The sequence below is a fragment of the Spodoptera frugiperda genome, chromosome 25 (genome assembly GCF_023101765.2).
Source record: "Spodoptera frugiperda isolate SF20-4 chromosome 25, AGI-APGP_CSIRO_Sfru_2.0, whole genome shotgun sequence".
Lineage (NCBI taxonomy): Eukaryota > Metazoa > Arthropoda > Insecta > Lepidoptera > Noctuidae > Spodoptera > Spodoptera frugiperda.
The window spans coordinates 14816221-14837858 of NC_064236.1; the positions used below are offsets into that span (position 1 = coordinate 14816221).

At 33.2% G+C, this 21638-nt stretch overlaps 1 protein-coding gene across 3 annotated transcripts in view; it reads left to right on the forward strand.

Moving 5' to 3' along the window:
* The first annotated feature begins 786 nt into the window (after positions 1-786).
* LOC118267954 (LIM/homeobox protein Lhx9) overlaps positions 787-21638 on the forward strand; it is a 40043-nt gene continuing 19191 nt past the window's right edge. Inside the window, exons 1-3 of one of the 3 annotated variants that reach the window (XM_035582231.2) lie at positions 787-913; positions 20173-20420; positions 20547-20681. In XM_035582231.2, coding sequence (XP_035438124.1) covers positions 20338-20420; positions 20547-20681 — 218 coding nt within the window. In that variant the 5' untranslated portion in view covers positions 787-913; positions 20173-20337. Of the gene's footprint in view, positions 914-11224; positions 11459-17184; positions 17309-20172; positions 20421-20546; positions 20682-21638 lie in introns of those variants that run through there. The other 2 variants (XM_035582223.2, XM_035582215.2) reach the window with 2 other exon arrangements.

The window sequence follows — 21638 nt, forward strand, 5'->3', positions numbered from 1 at the left end:
TTTCAGATATTTTTGTTACGATTCTGTATCTACAGTGACGATTGATATTGGTTGATAATTAGCCAAAAATTGCCATTGTAAAATTAAAATAGGGTAAAATTGTTGTGTTACTTTTTGTTGCGTATAATATATTTTAATACAAATCTACCAACTAAAATTTTTAAATTTTACTTGAAACAAACACATAAAACCATAAAAAGAATTATGTATATCTGTGGCTTCTTCTCGCAATACAATATAATACAAATATTATTAATTCCAACATAAAATTAATTTTATTTACCAAAGAAAATATAACATAGAAAAAATAAAACTTAAATTGGCCAATTTAATTTCTCAGCGTAGAACCAAAGTTGAAATTATCGAATAACAAATAAATATTTTTCCTCTAAACGAGTCTAAATACCGCGTCTCGAAGGCCTCTGTTCTTTGAATAATCGATCCTCCACCGCAAACCTTAGCTGTATTTACAGTAACTTGTGTAACGCTTTATTCAATGACTTACTTAAACTTTTAAGACGCAACGAGATGCGATATCCCGTATTCGTCAAAAAACTAGGCTCAAAATACGGTATCTAATCGTACAAGATATGTCACTTTCAAACTGCGGCCAACACAAAATATCGAGCAGAACCACCAAACGCTCATGGCTACATCCCACTCAAACCTAAGCGATTAATCTAAAAATGAAAGAGACGCTACTACTGAACAAAAGTTTGGAATTCAAATCACATTCTGAGCGTGCGCACATGTTATTGGTGGGTTAGTATGCAGAGGCGTGGCAACGTCGCACAGCGCCCCTCAGATGTCTGCCGCTCGACAGTCGCGCGTTACATGTACGAACAGTTGAATGCTTGCGCGTTCGCTGACAGCGTACCTCTCGCGACGTTGCCAGTTCGCCGCGAAACAAGAGGTAAATTTGAAATTGAATTTATTCTGACGTATGATGTGGTAATGTTTTAACAAGTGGACGGCCTTACCAGTTTCGACAACTCCAAAAAAAAAAATTCTTTAAGTCAACTTGTAGCTGCAAAAAGTTTTCGCTGTCAGGCAATTTGAAGTTAAATTGAAAATTTTCAGGCTTTTAGTTACTATGTAAAGTTCAGAGTTTTACTTTAATATCAGTATTAATGCATCGAGATCAGTTTGTCTGAGCCATGCCATAAAAAATAATTTCAACTAAAATTTTACTTCATTTCAAAATGCATAATGTTTTTTATAAGTTTTACATTTATTGTCCAGTGGTTTTATAGTTTGTCTATTTATTTTAGTGTTATCATGTAAGGTAACTAGTCAGGTACTAGAAAATAATTATTATCTACACGACATGTAACAAGCAACAGTAATAGGTACATGTAGTAGGTATTTTTAATGGTACAACTTGAGCTATGGTACAAGTATTTACAATAAGTATCATTATTTTTATCTTTTATTTGTAAGAATAGAAATAGAAAACCAGCCCTTACCTATATGTAGCATACAATTGTGTTCATAAAATTACGCTCGTATTTATGGACAACAATCAATTTTATTTAAAGAGGATTTCCCTCGTCTGGTGATAAATAATGAATACAGATACACTAGACGAATTTCCTTGAAATAAATGCTGGTTTCCATTTACGGAATCACTAGTTGACAAGTGACAACTACTAAAGGTACAAGCGTGTTCTCGGAAAAATAACTGTTTAAAAACATATTTATTTTTAGGTACCTATACAACAGGGAATGTTAGTCTAGGTATTTTGATGGCACCTTGTATTCTTTGCTGTTTTTGTTGTATTTTTTTTTGTTTTGCATTCGTTTGCTATTCACATTCTTTTCCGTGTTGATTTTATTGGGGTTAAATAATTATTTAAATAATATTTGTAAAATGTGTTAAGATTTTTAATTAGGTAATAAAATTTATTTCTAGTAGAAAATTAGGGGTAAGTTAGTGAAAGAAAAATATTTATTCATTTTGTCCTCGTTTTTATTTTGTCAATTGTAAAAATAATGATGATTACTAGTTGTTCAATGTGCTCTTAAAAGTAAACAAAACAGGAGCAGAGAGCAAAGAATTTCCTTTGCGTTTGTTATTTACTCTTATTTTCTTGGAGTAAATTTAAAAGAGCATTGACGCTTTTAGCAAAAATACAAAAATACGAACAGATTATTTTGAATTAGATATTGAATTTCCTTTAAACATTGACATTTGAATGACTTAAATCTTTGTTTGTTCAATGCTGAGAAATATAGGTACAGAAATATTTAGTATAATTATTATAAATATTTACGATTATCCATTTATGTATTTACCTATATAGCGTTTATATGTATTTAATATATTTATGTTCTAAATTAGTATTTATAAAACACTTTTTCCTTTTTCTATGCCAATTTCGTCTGTGGCGACTGGCGAGCCAATGAGATCGATTAGGTATTATTTTGACAAGGTATTAAACTGAATGTATCGAAATTTGGATAAACTGAAATATGCATTTGAATAACATGTGTAATGTAGGTAATATTTTAATGGAGTCAGAAAGGTATTGTGAATTTTATTTTAGTAGATATGAGGAGTTGTCAATGACAAAATTTGAATTAAACTGAGATATTTCGATAATGGTGTTGTGTGAATTATAAAATAAACGTCCACTTGTTTATAACATCAGCCTGTAGATTTTGTTTTCTTTATTTTAATATTGGAGTTATTGAGTATTACTAGAGCTGGATATTTGATTTGCTTCAGCCAAAGTTATTGATGTTTTCATGCGTTATTATAACTTGCAGGAATAGTTTGATATGAATATGGTACGGTATTTGACACTGCTGAAATTCCACAGGTACCTACTTATGTCGTATTGTCAAATAGGTATTTTTATACGGTGTTTGTATGAAATAATAATGTGACGTGATATTTTAGTGTCAAATAGCATATATTTTTAATTTGCTATAAAACGAAGTGTATCGTCAAATAAATGAATTCAATATGATTATTTAACAGTATTTTATTATATTGGAAAATTGGAGAAAATAGTTTTTGACTGAGGAAAATAGCCAATTGGACGTGGTTCCTTATAACAGTATGGGTAGGGAAATATGACAACAAGTAGATGCTAACTTTAAGTTTTCTTGGACTGTGGTTGAACAACAACAGGTGTGATGTTGCAATAGGTTTACTCGCAATTACTTATTTTTAAAGACTCTTTTAGGGTCTTAATTATTATTATGTTTGAAAACTGTGATCCCTAGACAGTGGACAGCATCACGTAATTATTTTTTTTTTGTGAAATCGCGATCTATGTGAATGTCGTCTACCAATCGAAGGGCTTGTATTCGTGCGTTTAACTGTCTCTGCCTACCCCATTAGGAAACAGACGTGACGATATGTGTGAATGCAGATAATTAAACTGAGTTTTTGGGGGTTTTCACAGGGTGTTTTAATAAAATCAGAAGAAAACAATTCCTGTCTTTAAAGTGACGTCAGGAAGACATCACAGAATGCAAAATTTTAAATAAAATTTGCATTTTTTTTAAATTTTGCAATATATTTAATAAAAATTTTATAAGTAAATTTTGAAACAACGTAGTAGGTGTTCTAAGTACAATTACACCTACTAAGTACCGGAATGAAAGTCTAGCTTCTAAAAATGTTTAAACCCTAAAAGATTGAGTGATTAATCGTCCAGAGTGGCCACATACCTAAATATCTACCCTACAATCCTCACTAGAGGCGTTCGACGATTTAATTGCTCTTTGGGGCTCAAAGCGCAACTTTAGGTATTAACCATCGCAAATCGGCAATTGTTTTCTTTTGGTTTATCCTACTGCAATACCGTATCGATATTCAGTCGAAAATAAACGAAAAAGGGTTTTTCATTTGCTGCCGATAATACCAGAGATTAGCGCATCCAATCAAGTAGACCTTTGACTGTGTCGTTTGCAGCAATCGAAATATAGCCTGGGGCCTATTTTGTATAAATTCATAAACAGGTAGGTATAGCAATTTTGGAATTAAAGCATTACGACAAGGAACTCATTAACTCATTATCATGGTGAAACATTGCCTCGAATTTTTTTACCTAAAGAGAAAATATAAAGTATTAATCTATAAAAGAAATTCACTGAAATATCTATTGCTTTACGTATGATTGAACTATAATTAATAGCACAACACCATATCCTTCGCGACCAACCGATTGGAATTTGACCCTGGTGTATAATACTAATCTATTTATTTACTAAACAAATTATCAGATGAAACATTGCCTTGAACTTGTGAAGCCAAAGAGAAAGTATAAAGTATAATATATTTGCTAGTATTTCATTGATTCAGATTATTACCCATTTTAAGAGCTTAACACTAAGCAATAATTTGTAAAAATCTTAAAAAAAAAACTGTTCCTAAAAGGAACGATAAGTCTTATACCATTTTATTTATCTAGCATTATGTTCTCATTGCCATTAAAAAGCAAATCACTATCATTGTAAGTACGTCTAACTAGTTTCCGTAATACAACCCCATAGTACGCTACAACTGTCACACCTCATAATTCCCCTTGGTGAACAATGCTCTCTCCTGACCATAGTCATTCGTCATTAGCACTATCAATGGAGTGCTAATTTAATGCAATGAAGGGAAACATCACTGTTCTACTGTTTAGATCTGTGACTGAGTAATTAGAGGAAAACAAAACATCGTGGTTGAGTATTGCCATGTAAAGCATATGACACAAGTACCTATACAAGACTTTGTTAGTGTGTAAAGGTAACAATTAAAACATACTTTCTTCACGAAGGGAAGGTAAATTTTCGATGAAAATATGTTGTTGACAACCCTGAACTTAATGTCTCACAACACATCGATATTATCGTGAAATATCCATCCTATTTCCAAGTATCCAAAAATATACATAGTTCCGAAAATTCCGTAGTGTTTGAACGTAAAAATATAACATCTAATAGAAAATATCTCATTATTTTTCTAAAGGCATAGGCGTAAGAATTGAGTAAAAAGGACTTAGGGTCCTACGCAGTTGCGGGGGGACTCGTTAAAAACAGATTAGGTACACCACAATCCTAAAGTAAATAATATAAAATCGATGGTGTATTAATATTTAGAACTATCTTTCCTTCGATATTCATACTTTATCCCTACTTTCTAATATTATTAGCTGAAGAGTTGGTTCTTTGTCTAGCGCTAATCTCTCTGACTGTCTGTAGGATTTGCAGAAAACATTTCGCATTTGATAACTGAATTCTTGACAAAGGTTTCTTACGAGTTAACCACGTGTACGAAATTTTTACTAGTTGGTCAAAGACTGATAAAGTCATTTTAAAGAAAAAAAAAAACATTGTACGTAAAAACGATCACAACGATGTGGACCCATCGGTGCACATCATCAGGCGAACAAACCATTTCTTTCCTTTACAAAAAAGTTGCATTTTGATTATACGTGGTGTTCATGATTCTGATGAAATATGAACAGAAAATGTCCATAGTATGACTACTAGTATACTGTCGACTATAAAAACTCAAAACAAAACAACAAAATCTGTTATTATATCTACAATTATTAACTACATATCAGAATAAAAACCATGTTACTGTTGCAACAAACAATAATGAGGAATGTCAATAAAATTTAATTGCACTCTGCAACTTGAATCTCCAAGCAACTGATGAACGACTGAAGAAGTTACATTGGAGCTCCTGAATGACTCGGTAACAATAGCTGTCGCGTACGCTCTTGTAGGTAGTCATTTTCAAGAGTAATTAACAAATTGAATATACGGCTTATATGACATTTTTTGGGACTTAAAACATCAACGAACAATAGGGATGATGACGGGGTATTAAAATTAAAAATATATTTAATCTCGTAAGTTAGGTGATGAAACAACGTATTTTTTTAAGTTTGTCATATAAGATACTTAGATAAAACAAAATATCAAAGTTGTGTGTGGGAGCAAATACATCATTTCTGCGTATAAAACCTACTTAGACGTGTCGTCATGCGATATTTCAAATCAACATATCTTCAAAATTATTTTTTTCTGTAAGAACATTGAAAAATACGTGTCTAATATTTGAAAATAATCTATATAGCGGACAGTAAAATGAAAATTAGTCATCTACCCTATTACATTTGAAAAACAACTGATTTTCCTTACAGCTTCAAAATCATTTAAGGTATTGTGTTGTATGTCTACGTTTATAGTGTTCGTAAGTTAGTGGTTGTTTTTCGGAATAGTTTTACTAACTTTTGTTTTTAGTTTCATCTGACCTTTAAGACTATCTCAAAGTAGTTGTTTTTCTTGTTAAAACTGTAGTTAAAGAAACTTTTACCTTGTTTTATTTCTATTCGTATAAAAATTATATTAATTTCACTACATCCTTGATCGTGTTACCTATCTATAGTAAGGTCTTGGGTAACATCTATCTTTATTTTTAAGTTTTCCATTAAAATCACTGGAAAATTTATATATAAAAAAAATATTCATATTCATATATTTATTTGCATTCCATAATGTTTTCTTTAAAGGGGCTTGGAGCTAAGTTCAGATTATGGACCCCAGAAAATATAATATTCAATCATTTTCCGAAACTCTGATTGGTTCTAAGACAATATAAGGAAATATTCAGAAACGAGTTTTCCTTTAAATTAAAATAAACGTTCTGTGGTTGGGTGTTCCCGAATGATACGACAATGCATGTAAACCACTCAATTACAATCATTAGGTACTCAAATGGCGCCAATGCGTCCGACCGTTACAACATGATAATACACATAATGAATAGCTCCACAAAGTGCCTCATTGGTCTACTTGTCTAGCGAGAATTAATGTGTAGTCAACCATATAATTGCTTGCTAAGGTTCAATATCATGTGCACTTGATTAAGTAATAAGGTCTATTTTCAATGTTTCAATAAGTAAGTTATTTTTTGTGATTTTCAATTTCAGGCTTTAGGACACGACAGGTTTAATTATTTTTCCATTTGATTAAACTTTAGTGATTTATTTTAAGCTCGTTACTTTGTTGCGAACAAAATTTTCTTGCATACATCCTAGCTTAATTCGATATAAGAGTATCATAATTGTGTTATTTTAATATATTATACTACTAACGACTTTTACATTTTACGCTACAATGCCTTTGTAAAGTATACTTGGAACTAACCCTTTGTTACGTGAGTTTCATCACAATGAGAAACATGGTTCTAGATTTAACTCGAAATTCAGACTACGTAGAATTCTAAAATCCATACAAACTTAGTACATACAAATGTATTCATACATTTATACGTACCTATATATTATATTCGTAACAAATTTCAACAGCCATAGTAGGCAGGGAAAATCATGAAATAAATAAAAATATGTATACACCAACTTGTAACCGTTACAACCTACTGATTACAGACAGTTTACGTACATTAAAGCTTGTAGGTACCTATTTTAAGTACCTACAAACTTTACTGTTTTCCTTTTATTCATCGTTCGTCAATGTAGTCGCATAAAACTTTTAAATTTAGCTTCAACTTGATATACTCACATTGATAATAACAAAATACCTAACTGATTCACTTCAACATTCCGTGATAGTCTACTGCTAGACTGAAAGCCTTCTTTGCTCAAGAGGAGTTAGCAATAATCTTCATTGTTGAGAAGCGGTTTGGAGATTTTAGTCTGATAGGTTTAAGCTTGTCTGCCAGACAAGCTGCGAACTACTTAGCGAGGCTTGAGGAGCAGGAGTAGGAACGTGGTGGGTTTTAGTCCGTAACGCTTCCTCCCATTAAAGCCGTGGCAGATACATTTAGAACACCTTATATATTATAAACAATACTATAGATTTTTAGTTTTCATTCCGCTTACAGATGTAATCATATCGATGAAGTGTCATACATAACGCTAAAAATCTTTTGTATTGTTTGTGTAACATGGATTTCCGCAAAGTATCGCCTGATTCTATGCTATATTTTTTTTATTTAACAATAAGCACACCAACAACACAGTCACCCACATATTCAATTAACATAACCAACAAAATAAAGGCATTTCAGTAACCATGCAAATAACAGGTATGCATAACATTTAACACATTTAACACAAGTCAGAGACTAAATACGTAAAAAAAACTAAACAATGTGCCTTATAGACTTAAATCAGGAACACCAAAATAACAAAGACATTTGAGTTATTAAAGTTACCTATATGTACATATAAATTAGTAACATTAACTCATTGTAAGTAATCTCTTCGATACCATAACGCGTAATATTAAAATCGTTTAATTAATACAATGGACGCGCTGCGATAATTGACCACCACGTCTGAGTGCAAGCCACAATGATCAGGACTGCCGGATTCAGTTTCCTGATCGTAATAGCAAAGGTTCTCATTACATAGGAACATGGGGTTATTAGTAAACTGATTTGTACACTAATTAGTCTTAAATTGTTAATGGATTCAGGAATATTTTTGTAGTTACTTAGTTCTGTTGAATATTTGAAAAAAGCTGTGAAGTTAGATGGAAAATAGTTCTACTACTTCTCTTGCCTATATTAGAAAATGACTGGAGTCATAACTTCGATCTACTATTTCAATATGCGAAACTTTTTCTTCGTTCCTTTATTGTAAGTTGCTTAGAGTTGAACAAACTTATTGATACTTAAACGGCCATCAAACCGAATCAAAGTTAAAACAGTTGAATAAATAAACACTTGAAACCTATTTTGAATTAAATTAATTTCTGAAGAAGTGAATGAACGAGTAACATTAGCATAAGTGTGTTTTTAAGAAGAAAAGTCGGTACTGAAAAATGCTGTTTATATGTGAACCTCCTTAAATAAAAAGTCACCTTGTAAAAGTTCGTGGACGAGAACTTTGCCCTCGCGAAAACACAAATACAACATAATGCCGCCAAGTGTGCAAGGTCGACGATACTGTTTGCATTCTGAACGAACTTGGCAATGTTGTAATTAACTCAGAAATATTTACTGGCAAAGAATTTTGAATGATAGGTATCTACGTAAAATGGCTCTTATTTAGTCTGTATCTGCTTACTATACTGGGATTAAAAGGTGTAAGATCATAAAGTGTATGAAGGATTTAGGTATAATAATATCAAATAGTAGGTGTTTTTCTTGTTATCCAAAGTCCAATATCCTATAACAAACACACTCGAATGCTCTGAGCAGGATATGTCGTATCTTTCCACCTGATTGCTTCAATAACTTTATTTATTGAAAGTACAATTTCTATACGAATATTGTTTGTACATTTCTATTGACATTTGTATTGAGATAGGTAGTTATAGTGGCATTCCAAGAAAACCAAAGTTTACAAATAAATTAATTTCATCAAACCAATAAGATTGATTGAAGCAAATAAGGAAGGCGATCTAAATATCTTCCGGTTACAAAATTCCCTTTCAATGATACTTCAGATGTCTTACGAGAAATATATACTCGTAGATACTCGAAGCGATTATGTAAAAGGTTACGAACATTTCCTCGAAAGGGTAGGTGGAGGAGTCGGTGGGATGCCAATTTTCGGAAGTTCTTATGTGGCTTACAATGTTGGGGGAACCTTTCATGGAGTTGAGTTCTATTCAAGTTCGATTCTAGGAATATCCATAATTTATTGTAAAGCAGGGACTATATAAGATGGTGTTCCGAAGTTTCTACCACAAAAGTTTGACTTTACGTACATAAATATCTCGTAAAACAAAACAGTCTGTCTAGTTGCTTTTAGCAAGAGTCTCGAGCAAGGAATTCCCTGATAAGCTAACGTATTATTAGGGAATAGTGGTGTAGCAATATACTCTCATCCTATTATATAATGGCTTAGCATAGCTTTACCGAGCCAAAAGCCTGTATAAGCATATCTGAGTATTGAAACACAACAATAGTTTCACCGACTTTAAAATACATTTCAATTTAATTTTCATAGTTCTACACACAGCTTCGTAGCTCACTAAGCTCTTTCTCACAAGTATCATGTCGTATTATTAAACTTTTGTTATTACTTAGTCGAACATCGATCCGATACGCTTTCGATACGACATCGCGTACAAAGAAGATTAGAACCACATTGTGGTAGACTAAAATGATTGTGCAAAGTCTGTGATTTCATAGGGAGCAAGACTTTTGGAAACCTAGACAATTTATAGGTGTTTCCAGAATCTGTACTTAGTACCTAAGTAATTACCCAAGTGTGAGCTGTTAAGAGAATGGCATTTCTGGGTATTAGGGAGGGGTTCAAGAAATCGGTTCGTGCATGTGATTATTATATGTTTTAGTGTTAATTAATAAGTTGAGGTGGCTCATAGTTTTGTAAGACTTGTGCTTCGATTTCGGTTTTCGAGTTTCGGTGGGTGTTGTTGTTTGTTATGGAGTTTTGATGTTGTGAAGAGTTTGGAATTGGCAATTGTGGGGCGTAGCAGCGTGTTTGCTGATTGTATTTTAGGACACAGAAATAAGATCAAGTGGGTAGTCTGTGGTAGTAGTATAATATGTAGTTTTATTTGGTTATTTTTTTCTTGTAATGCTACTGTAAAGTTATCTGTTTTGGGACTTGTTTCATACATTGTACTCTGAACAAAAAAGATGACAAAGAGAATATCTCTCAATATATTCACAACTACATAAAAATTCGTATCTGTTATCCTCGATATAAACGTTTTCTGTCAAATAGCGTCCCTTGTATGAGCCTCCCGTGACATTGCTACAACGATCGATTCCCCCTTTCCCGCATCCCGGGGCTTTTGCCAAACTCAAGTTACACGTACACTCGTACAATTCTCGCCACGAACATTAGCATTGCTTTAAATGTAGACATGTAACAAATCTTACAATTGGACCAGTTACGATTTCATGAACGTGTCGATCTAATTATCAACCTCTTTCTCTCTGTCCTCCGCCGCTTCGCCTCCATAATAGTGCTTTAAAATCCTCTAACAAAAGCTTCACAATCGATTGTAAAAAACAAAGAGTGTGGAGGAAACAGCTTAAGGTGTTCACAACAACTTCGCGTTAATAGAGCTGTTATTTATTTTATGTAAGCACGTTACTGTTATAAATATATCTAACGCAGAATATTCACAAAGCGTCTAGTCTGCAAATTGAATACAAGACCTCCCGGGGGATATCTTGGTAACAAATACGGGGTGTATTCGGGGAGTGTCGGGAGTGCCGCCCAAAGTGAAGAGGGCGGATTTTTCAAAACCCCTCATTCCCGCGAAAACTATTGAGCTCGCCGAACGTGTCGGTGGCCTTCGCGAAATTCGCGTTCGCTCTAAATAATTCTATTTTATCCCACTTTTTTCGCAATCAACTACGAAAGTGATTTGATTATATTTTTCCGAACGTATTGTTTTGCTAATTTCGAGAAAGTACGAGGTGTTAATCGCATTAAGTCGTAGTGTATTTATAAGTAGTTTAGTTGAGTGTTATTGTTTACAAAACTTTGTCTGGGTGAGTACCAGTGTGTTTACGTTACGTTGCGGCGTTCGGTTAATTGTACAACCATTTGTCGCCCGAGGCCGTATTATAGTGCGGATAAAAGACCCGACCTTTGTCAACAAAAAATACTATTTAATGTGTTGTTAGGATTTGTTTTGCTGGTTGCTTTCTTTTGCTGTATTTAGTTATGTTCCTATGTTTCCGAGTTCAAAAAAGGTCTGTTACATAAGAATTAAATTATAAATAATTTGCTTTAACATTTCGTAAAACAATATCGTGGGCAAGTTCGCAAGTGGTTACATTTTTTTTCTCTTTAGGTGTGTATTGTTCAGATTTAATTACTGATATATATAATTAGGACTTCTGTAATTATATAGGTACTAGGTAGATTTAATTTAGCAAATATATGGCGCTAGTTAAAAGCTGGTGTTCATAATGTAAAATTTTATAGAGCTACTAAAACATTGATTTACACATAAAAATGTTATTTTCATCATATCATATCATAAATGTCTTATTATTTATCAAATACTGGAGAATAAATTAAGTCATAAAAATAATAATAACTAGTTCGATTTATATAGTTTATGATTGCTTTACGACAATCTGATAACGATTTGAAAAACCTGTAGACAGAGTGTGAACTTCATTATACGAAAATAGTTTTATTATTTTATTGATTGATATAATAAAAATACTTATTATTTGAGTTTTTAAAATCTGGTTCAATAATTTATCATCAATCTTAGGTGGGGTGTATTAAGATTGAAAGATGGCTACTCAAAAATTTTAGGATGTTTATATTTTATTAACAATTTAATCGGTTTGATTAATTTATTTTTATTTTTGGTTCGTGCTTTTTCATTAGATACGTTTACTTTTAAGTCCCTTTTTTAAATATGGGGAGATATTATTTTCATTTCATTTCATATTTCTTTCGATTCGTCGGTCTTTGATATCGTCTATTTTGTAAAAGTATTTCGTGTTATTTACACGATTTATATTATAACTCAAGAACGATTTAATCGATTTAGCTAAAAATTCGTGAGAGGTAACTTAGAACCAGAATAAGGACACAGGATACTTTTTTATCTAAAGCATTCCCGAAAATAAGTACTCCGATAACGGGAAAAAACGGCATTGCCCGCGGACATAAGCTAGTTACTTATAAAATATTAATATTATTCAGTAATAATTTTATTCTGCTAGTAATTTAAAGTTGTAACGTGTTCCACACAGATGTACGATAGTAAATTGAGATCCATTTTATTTTTAGTACTCGGAAATAAAATATAAATGTTGAAGAGAAATATTATTTTATTTTTATTCCTTTATGCTATTTGAAGAACTGAATAGGTGTAGGTTGTTGTAATAAGTATAAAACATTGACCATCGTGCCATTTTTAAGAAAATATTTTATCATCGTATTGAATAATAAATGTTTCGTGATAAGTATACATAACAGTTGCTATAATTAAATTAACTGGTTATTTTGAATGGTCGTTATAAAACAACTTGGCCCTCCAAATCGATTTCTACGTATGTGTATGAAGCATAAAATATTATAAAATTTTACGCTCCGGCGTGTAACTGAATTTAGAGTAATTTCATTTCTATGGTAATATGTTTAATGTTTATTTTTCCAATATTGAGTGACCTTTCACGCAATGTATTTTTTTTACGAAATTTTATTTTAAAGTAGTACTTAATGCCATTCAAATAGGAACGTATTTGTTTCTTAAATAAACTTTTGTTTTGTACTATTTGAGACTGTACGTCAGTACGTATTATGTACCTAAATATAGGTAGGTATATTGCTAAACCTCTCTAAAAATGGGGTACATAGAAACAAAGGGCCGCTAAATGATACGATTTTGGGAGAGATTTCGTTTTCTCTCTTTCTCTAGCTCCCCCTCTCTATTCGTGCGCGGTAGTCGATTTAGGGTGCATTTAATTAGGCCCTCTTTCTCGCCAATTTGGAACTATTAGAATGAATGTGTAAAAATGACGTAAAAAGGAAAACGTAAATCTGCCAGCAGACATAAGGAGTGAAGCAAAATTAATTAGATTTAAACGTAAATTAAAATTATATTACTTAGACACTTTTAATTTGTAAAAACATATATTATTAACATAGAGATTCAGCGACCCCACAGTCAAACTATTAAAACGGTTTTGTGGGGCTTAGTATATTGTAATGTAATCTATATGGAAATTGAATAAATAAATAATAATAAATAACGAAACATACGTTACGTTATTTTGAATTCTAATTTAGTGTGTTTAAGTTTAATTTTATTTTTATTCAAATATAGTGCTTTTCTACCAGAAATGTGCTATGCTACGTGTTGTGGAAGCGTTTGTCTTCCACCAAACATATTTATTGGTACACATAGCTTAGCATTGGTGGAAACGGACTCTGCTAAGCTATGTTTTTTAAGCATATGGAAAGATGCGTGCTGTGGATGCGTGCTATGGACGACTTCCTTACTATCGATACATTGCATACTCGAGCTGCGCATCTTCCTCGCACAGCTACGTAGCTTAGTATCAGTGGAAAGTATACATAGTTTCAAAGCTTAACTAATACATCTTTGTAGCATAGCTCATAGCATATCTCTGTTGAAAAAGCACACTTACATCCAAATATATTCAATGAAAACAAAGAGAGAAATTGAATAAAGAACAAAAGAATATCAACTCAACAGCAAATATAAATAAAATGCGATTCTACATTCAAAAATTCTCATGTTCCACACACGAAAACATCAGGTAACGTCCAGTATAAAGCTACCCCTCTATACGAAGAGTTTACCTACATAGAGAGCTCAATTTATATTGGGTACAGTCTGTTAAGGCTCCATACGTTAAACGCAAGTGAATCTTTAAAAGGATATAAGTAAATGGTAAAATTAAAATTATTATCGTTAACTTCTTAATGCAGTGTAACAAAAGAGCTGTTACTATGCGATATAAAGTAAAAGATCGAAATATTAAATCTGTTTCTGTGGTGTATTAAGAATAAAAATATATTCTGTTTCAATATTATTGGATAATATTATTTGTTTTTTATAATTGAGATGAAAGAATGTATTTAGCAATATTTCGAATATCTCGGAAACTAGCCACTTTCGGACCAAGGACCTCAGGGCTAATTTAGTTGGAAATTAGTTGTTTTATCACTTTCCAAGAGGAATACGTCGAATTACAAGTCACTCTGTATAGAATTATACTGAAGTAAAAGATTATTTTACGGAGCTATTTCCTTAAATATCAATTTAAAAGTATAGTTATTTATTTCAAAAGCTAAGGTAAAATCCTATTTTATTATATACCTACCGCAATAAATATTTATTAAAATAAAATAAATGACAGCAAATGAATTCGAAACATATTACCTATAATTAATCAAATTAAATTCCTCTCATACTATTAATAATATGATCACAAATATAATAAAATTTTCCCTCTCCTCATAATTTAAATTTTATTAAAGGTAAAATCTGCATTTCTGACTGCAGCTCATCAAGGCAACTAGGATTCAACCTGGTGGCTTTGCAATAGAGTTCAAAATTGATTAAACTTTGAATAGTATGGGATAGTTTTCATGTTGGTGTCTACTTGGAAATACTAGTTAGACGTAGGAAGTTTAATAAACAAATTACTTACTTTGTATTTGTCGTAGGATTCCTAGTTAACAAGCACTTGGATGTGGGCTCGGAACTTTTACCAATATGCCATTTCCAAAGCACCTTTTACTTCTATGTAAGTTTCTTTTTAGATACTAATGATATGAGGTAAAGGGAAATATCGTAAAGAAATCTGGAGTTTTAATAAATAGAAGTCCTCAAACCTATTGGATATTTATCCCTGAGTTTGTACTTAGGGATATGTGTATATAGCGTAGATGAGATTATTTCGTCAAGAAATTATCTTATTAACGTCAAAAGCTACTCAATTTTAAGTTATACTTAAATATCGTGCTATCTCTGTCATTTTATAAAGAATTGATAGTGACAGTACGACATTTGAGAGCATCATAAAATTGAGTAGAGTTTGAGCATTCGGGCATAAGAGTCATTATTAACTCCTCAGTCCTCCACATTAAATGACAATATGCTTGCAATCTATGTTTTCCTAAGACTCTGAATATGTCGTCAGTCCATCAAGCACACTTCACACGCTTCGCATTATTGCTCGTATTTGCCGCTTAAGCACTTTCTTGCCAATCGTCACATCATCAGTCCTTGAAGAGGTGCCTGCTCATTGCATGGCTGCTGCATTTGTCATAAAATATAAAATTTATTTATTTCATCATCATTTATTTCATCATCATCATCATCATCAGCCTATTGAGTGGCCACTGCTGACTAAAGAGCTCTTCTTGCACGCAGAAAGTTTAAGCATTAATTACCACGCTTACTCAATGTTAGTTTGCGATTTAAAACTTATAATTAGAAATAATAAGCCCAGGTTTCCTCACGATGTTTTCCTTCACCGTTTGTCAGTGTTGTCTAAACATGCTTAGAAAGTACTTAGAACTCGGAAAAGTTACATTGGTACTTGCTGTTGGTAAGTTGAATCCGCATCCTCATGCATGAGAAGTGGCCGTCTCAAGCTTCCAAACAACCACAACTGAATAATAGTGATAGGAACTAAAAATAATTTTAGTTTGCTAATTTTAGTTTTTTTTTGTTACTACCAGTTATACGAGTATCTGTAGGAAGTACTTAGAAGTATATGTATAGAGTTGTTTACACCTCCATTTTTTCTTGAACCTCTAGTTACCTTAAAAAAAGTTTAACAATCAAATGAATCGAACTTTTAATTGACTTTTGGACACAATCGTTACTTTTTCTTAACTGTGCCGTTAACGATAAACTGCTGAGTTAGATTAATTTAACGATTTCAGTTTTAACGTTACTGATTATTTTTACTACTGCAGCCGTTTCCTGGTTAAAATTATTGTCGTTTAGAATGTAAAAATATTGTTTATCGGTTGGTTATCGTTTTAATTGCGCGGGTGTGTGAGTTTGTACAGGGTGTTGATAACGTAATCTATTACGTTTTTGCCTTAATTTTTTTGTGAGTAAAAAGCATTATTGGACCCATTAAACTATGATGTTAATGTACCTACAATGGTCAATGGGTTACTGGCCCATTTAAGTTAAGAAAGTAAAAAAGCAAAATGGGTTAGGGTTATTGATTTCGAAACAACAGATAGTAGATTCTGTTTTAAATCTAGAAATGAATATAGATATAAATATTGCATCTAATGATGGCAGTGATCAGAGTGCGTTAATTATAACCAACCCTACTCTTTCCCCAATTTATTATAAGAGCCTACTAAGAGTTTTCCTATTGTAACAAAGATCGAGCCACAGTTTTTAAACTGCAGTCTACTACTATAGCTTTAAAACTCTTTTATAACTTCTCCCGCCTTGGGCGAGGAGAGAGGGAGTGTCAGACTCTTACTGACTAAAAACCACCCCGTTCCTTCTCCTGCTTTTCGAGCCGGAGCCCCGATAAACCCGCTAGGTAGTCCGCAGCTCCGGAAGGTCAATACTCTAGCAGTTTAAGTACCTACATTAAGTGTAATGATCGAATTTAAGTCCCCAGACTTCTAGTACTTCACCATCGGGGCAATAGGAAATAACAATTCCTATAGCAAACCGTTTTACATCAATTACTGGCCGGTTGGCTGATAACAAATTTTATTGTAAATAAACCGATTCTAATTGCAAACCCTTGCTATGTGCTAGACTAATTGATAGTTAGTGTATCACAGTTTGTCGGTGCTATTTTATCGGACCCAGTTTTGAGTTTACGTTAAACTGTGATTGTTTTGTGGTTATAATTCTGGTAAAATACTGTATTTTTCTTTTTAAATATTATATGATTTGATTTTTTTATCACAATGTCAAATTCATTATTTTAGTATTCTGCATTGATGAAGCTTAAAAGTAACTTAGGTGTCAAACATTTTGAATCTACAAATATACAATTCAATATAACTGCCGATCGCTCACACCTCGTACCAAAGTACAGTCAAAGTCTTCAGATTGACTATGTATTCTCAATATATACCATACAACAAACTATTATAATGTGTGTCGACTACGAAATTCAAATGACACAAAAATAGGACTTTACAATCAAAACTCACCCACACTTGTAACGGAACACCAAAAAAAAAATCCAGTAGGTACTTACCTACTCAAAAGTTCACGTCCATTTAACAATCGGATAACGAGGGAATATTTCAATGAATTTCTAGGTACCAATAAATGAAATTTAATTATCTCAATTATCAGCATATCATTTACGAAGCCTGCAGCCAGAACTTCACACTCGCCGTGTTTTCCGAAATTAAAATACTCATTTCTGTAATTACATAAAACGATTCCGACTATTAAAATCGTAAGTCGAATATTGTCGTGTTAAAAACTTTAAATTGGCTGAAGTGCACACTATTAATTATTGTATGCAACAAATTTAACTTTTTTTAATGAAACACGCCGGTAATCGAGCAGACGTATTACCTGATGGTAAGCAATCGCCGCCGCCCATGGACACTTGAAACACCAGGGCCGTTACAAGTGCGTTGCCGGCTTTTTGGGAGTTAGGATTTTAAAGGTTGTTGTTCAGGAATCGGGGATGGAGAAGATTGGGAAGGGGGGAATTGGGCCTCCGGTAACCACACTCACACAATGAAATACAACGCAAGCGTTGTTTCACGTCGATTTTCTGTGAGGCCGTGGTATCACTCCGGTCGAGCCGGCCCATTCGTGCCGAAGCATGGCTCTCCCACACTTAACATAAACTTTATTACGTACAAGCTCATAACTAACAAGTACTTCAAAAGAGATCAGAAATGAAATTGTAATTAAAATGAAGACTTGTGTTTTAATACTCATTTCTAGTGTAGGTGGAAACAATCATTTCTTTTTCTTTGAACTTACTACTTCTACTTAGATGAGAATCTTTTTCTTTTTTCTTATTCAACCGGCAAGCAGGATATATCTCGTTGAAATGAAAATCAGAAATAAATAAAACTAGATCGTGTTAATTAGCTAGTATCAGTGGTTTTCAGAATTATAAAATGAAGTTATATTTTACTTGACTGATTCGACATAATATGTTGCAAATTCTTTCGTGTTTATTTTTATTGGTTTTCTAACTACCTCTTAATGAAAGCATAGTGTATTTATTTCAAAAACAAAGTCCGTCATAATTGTTTTATTATGACGATATTTGGCTTTTTGCGTAGCGCTTTATCAACGTAAAATTCTGATGAAGTCGCGATCAGGTACGCTGTTCAATGGCGAAAGAATTTAAAAATCAGTTCAATACTCCACAGCGTTTTCCACGAATTATTAAAACCAACAATCAACTTTAAAGAAAAAAATACGTACACCGTGCATCATATTAAGGGTCTAATGAAAAGAATAAGAACGAATATTCAACCATTACAACTAAATCTTCTCTCTTCATAATAATAGTCAAATGCATATACTACCTATGTATTCTTACTCCTCTGGACCAATACATACATACATAAAAAAAACAAATAGCAATGTATGTATGTATGTATATATTCAAAATTATGCGACGACAGTCGGACTCAGATCACGAATGAAAATAAAAGAAGCGGATCCCATTGTCTCATGGTGGAGTGGCCTATAGAAGCCGGTGTATCTACGTACCTACATTTATACTTATTTGTGCATCCGAATAATGATATGGAAAAGAGCCTTCCATGTTTATTTAGGTTTATATTTAAATGTATGAGCGAGACAGCGTATGCTCGTATGTGGTTACTTTACACTTTGCATTGTGGTCCACAGGGTGATTCTGTAGACGAGTCTCAAATGCTTTCAGTCAAATAGAATTGAAGACGACCGAGAGAATAGAAAACGCAATTTGGGGAATTAACGTATCGCTTATTTCTATTGACTAGAGCTTAAATTAGAATGTTTGAATCATAGCACTGGTTAGTTTAAAAATTGTTAGTATCATTTATCAGATATTGTTGTCTAGTTGTTATTTAGCGTTTGAAAACATCATGGTTAGGACTAATTTTGATTTCGGTCGTCAGATCTATAGGAATTTTATCATGGCACGTATGCAATCCTATCAAAAGTATAGCTTACTGTATGATGCTAACACTCAAAGATATTAATAAGTAAAACCGACTAGAGCTTATCTCCTTTAAAAAATGCTATTTCGAACTAGTTATGTCCATCAAAGAACATTGAACCACCTGTATAAGACGAAACAATATTCCTAGAAGGAACACAACTAAGTTGAGTCTGAATATTGCCAGAATCAAAAGCACCGGCACCTTGCACTCTATACACTAACTTGCTATTGAACTTGCAATAATTCTCAGTTTCCTTAAACAACAGGTAGACTATGAATATCGGTAACCATTTCTCTGCACAAACGGGCCACTTGTAGCATGTATCCGTTTTCAAAGTCAAAGGAACGCATTGCCATGTCTACCGTGAACGGACCATGTTATGTACTTATGTCTCTAACATTTGCATACACTTTGTATGGGCTACGGCACTAACATGTTTTGCAAACATAAATCTTATTACTATACTAAAAAGGTAAAAAATTACTTACCGTTCAAGGAAATACACAACTTTACGGCATGTATTTCATAAGACTTGCAGAAACAAAAGAGAAACAATCGATTCAACAAACCTTTTTGTTGACAGATCGCGAAGAATCCCGTTTTGATCACCAAAGAACAAAAACTGGCGACCAATCTTGCTATTATGGCTGTCCCAAACTGCAACTCCGAGACCACGGTACAGGGTGAAATGAGCCTTGTTATTTGAGATTCAGAGTACAGTTCTGCGTGCAGAACGGAACAGGAAGGCATGTTGAAGGAACGAGAGAGTTCGGAAGATTCCCCCGCAGCCCCTGATGAGTGCGCAGGGTGCGGGGGACGGATTCAAGACAGGTGAGCTTAAATAGACCATCTTATTCTTGATGATTTTAAATTCATCCTTTTACACTAAGTTTTCATCATAATAAGAGCTTACATTTTATTTCCAACAACGACGTAAACCAAGTTCTCTTTCACCAGATACTATCTGCTAGCAGTAGACCGGCAGTGGCATGGCAGTTGCCTCCGGTGCTGTGAATGTCGACTGCCACTCGACACCGAGCTCACCTGCTTCTCCAGAGACGGCAATATCTACTGCAAAGAAGACTACTACAGGTAAGCATTCTTCTTTGAAGTCGGTGGAATATATACGGTTACTAACCGTGTGTATAATCTGACGACTTCAGAAGGAGAAGAGTACAGAAATGTAAATGAGTTGAGCTTGTTAACGTCCGAATTGGTGCAAAATATTTATTTGAAAATATTTCCGTGAAACCTCTACTCGTTCCATCCATGTTCGTTAACTTAAAATAGATTCTGCTCTAGATACAAAAAATAGGAATCAAAAAATTCGTGAAACAAGTGAGCAAGATGTATCGCACTACCAATTATAATGAATGAATTTTCATGCAAATCTACGTCAAAAGAAACATATCAATAGAGAAGCTATTTTCTTTTAAAAACTAACTATCTACGAACTATTTTTTACGCTCGTGAAAATGTTGTAATTGAATCTGATGCTACGAGCGACGTGTAGAGAGAAATAGTAAAGTAAAATACTCGTCCAAATATCGTTAAAAGTAATGGAAATTCGAAATCTACGGAAAAATCGGTGGATGTGAAACGTGAAGCAATACAAAGAGACGAACATCGAGTGATGGTCGAACATACGAACGGGTACATGAAAAATTGTGTAGCGATATTTTCGTTCTAAAAATTCCGTAACGTCACGGTAGCGGTCGGAACTGTGCGTCCACTGGATGGAATTTCATGCAACTTTAGAACACACTTTTTGTCTGACCAAAGCTAACTACAAAACGACGATTCGCATCAACACGTCACACGTTGCGCCTTTCAGCAATCTCGTTTCAGATTCATTTTTGATTTGTTTACCCGTCAAACGAAAAGCTTTCGATGTCCAATTTAACCGAAACTCATAAATCATAGCAATCCGTTTTCACCAAATCAGCTAGAGGGGTTTTCTGAGTTGATTATTGTATCGTTTTTGGTACGTACTTGATCGTAATTGGCTCTGTAACGTCAGCTTGCGAAGCGAACTCTTCATTTTTTACA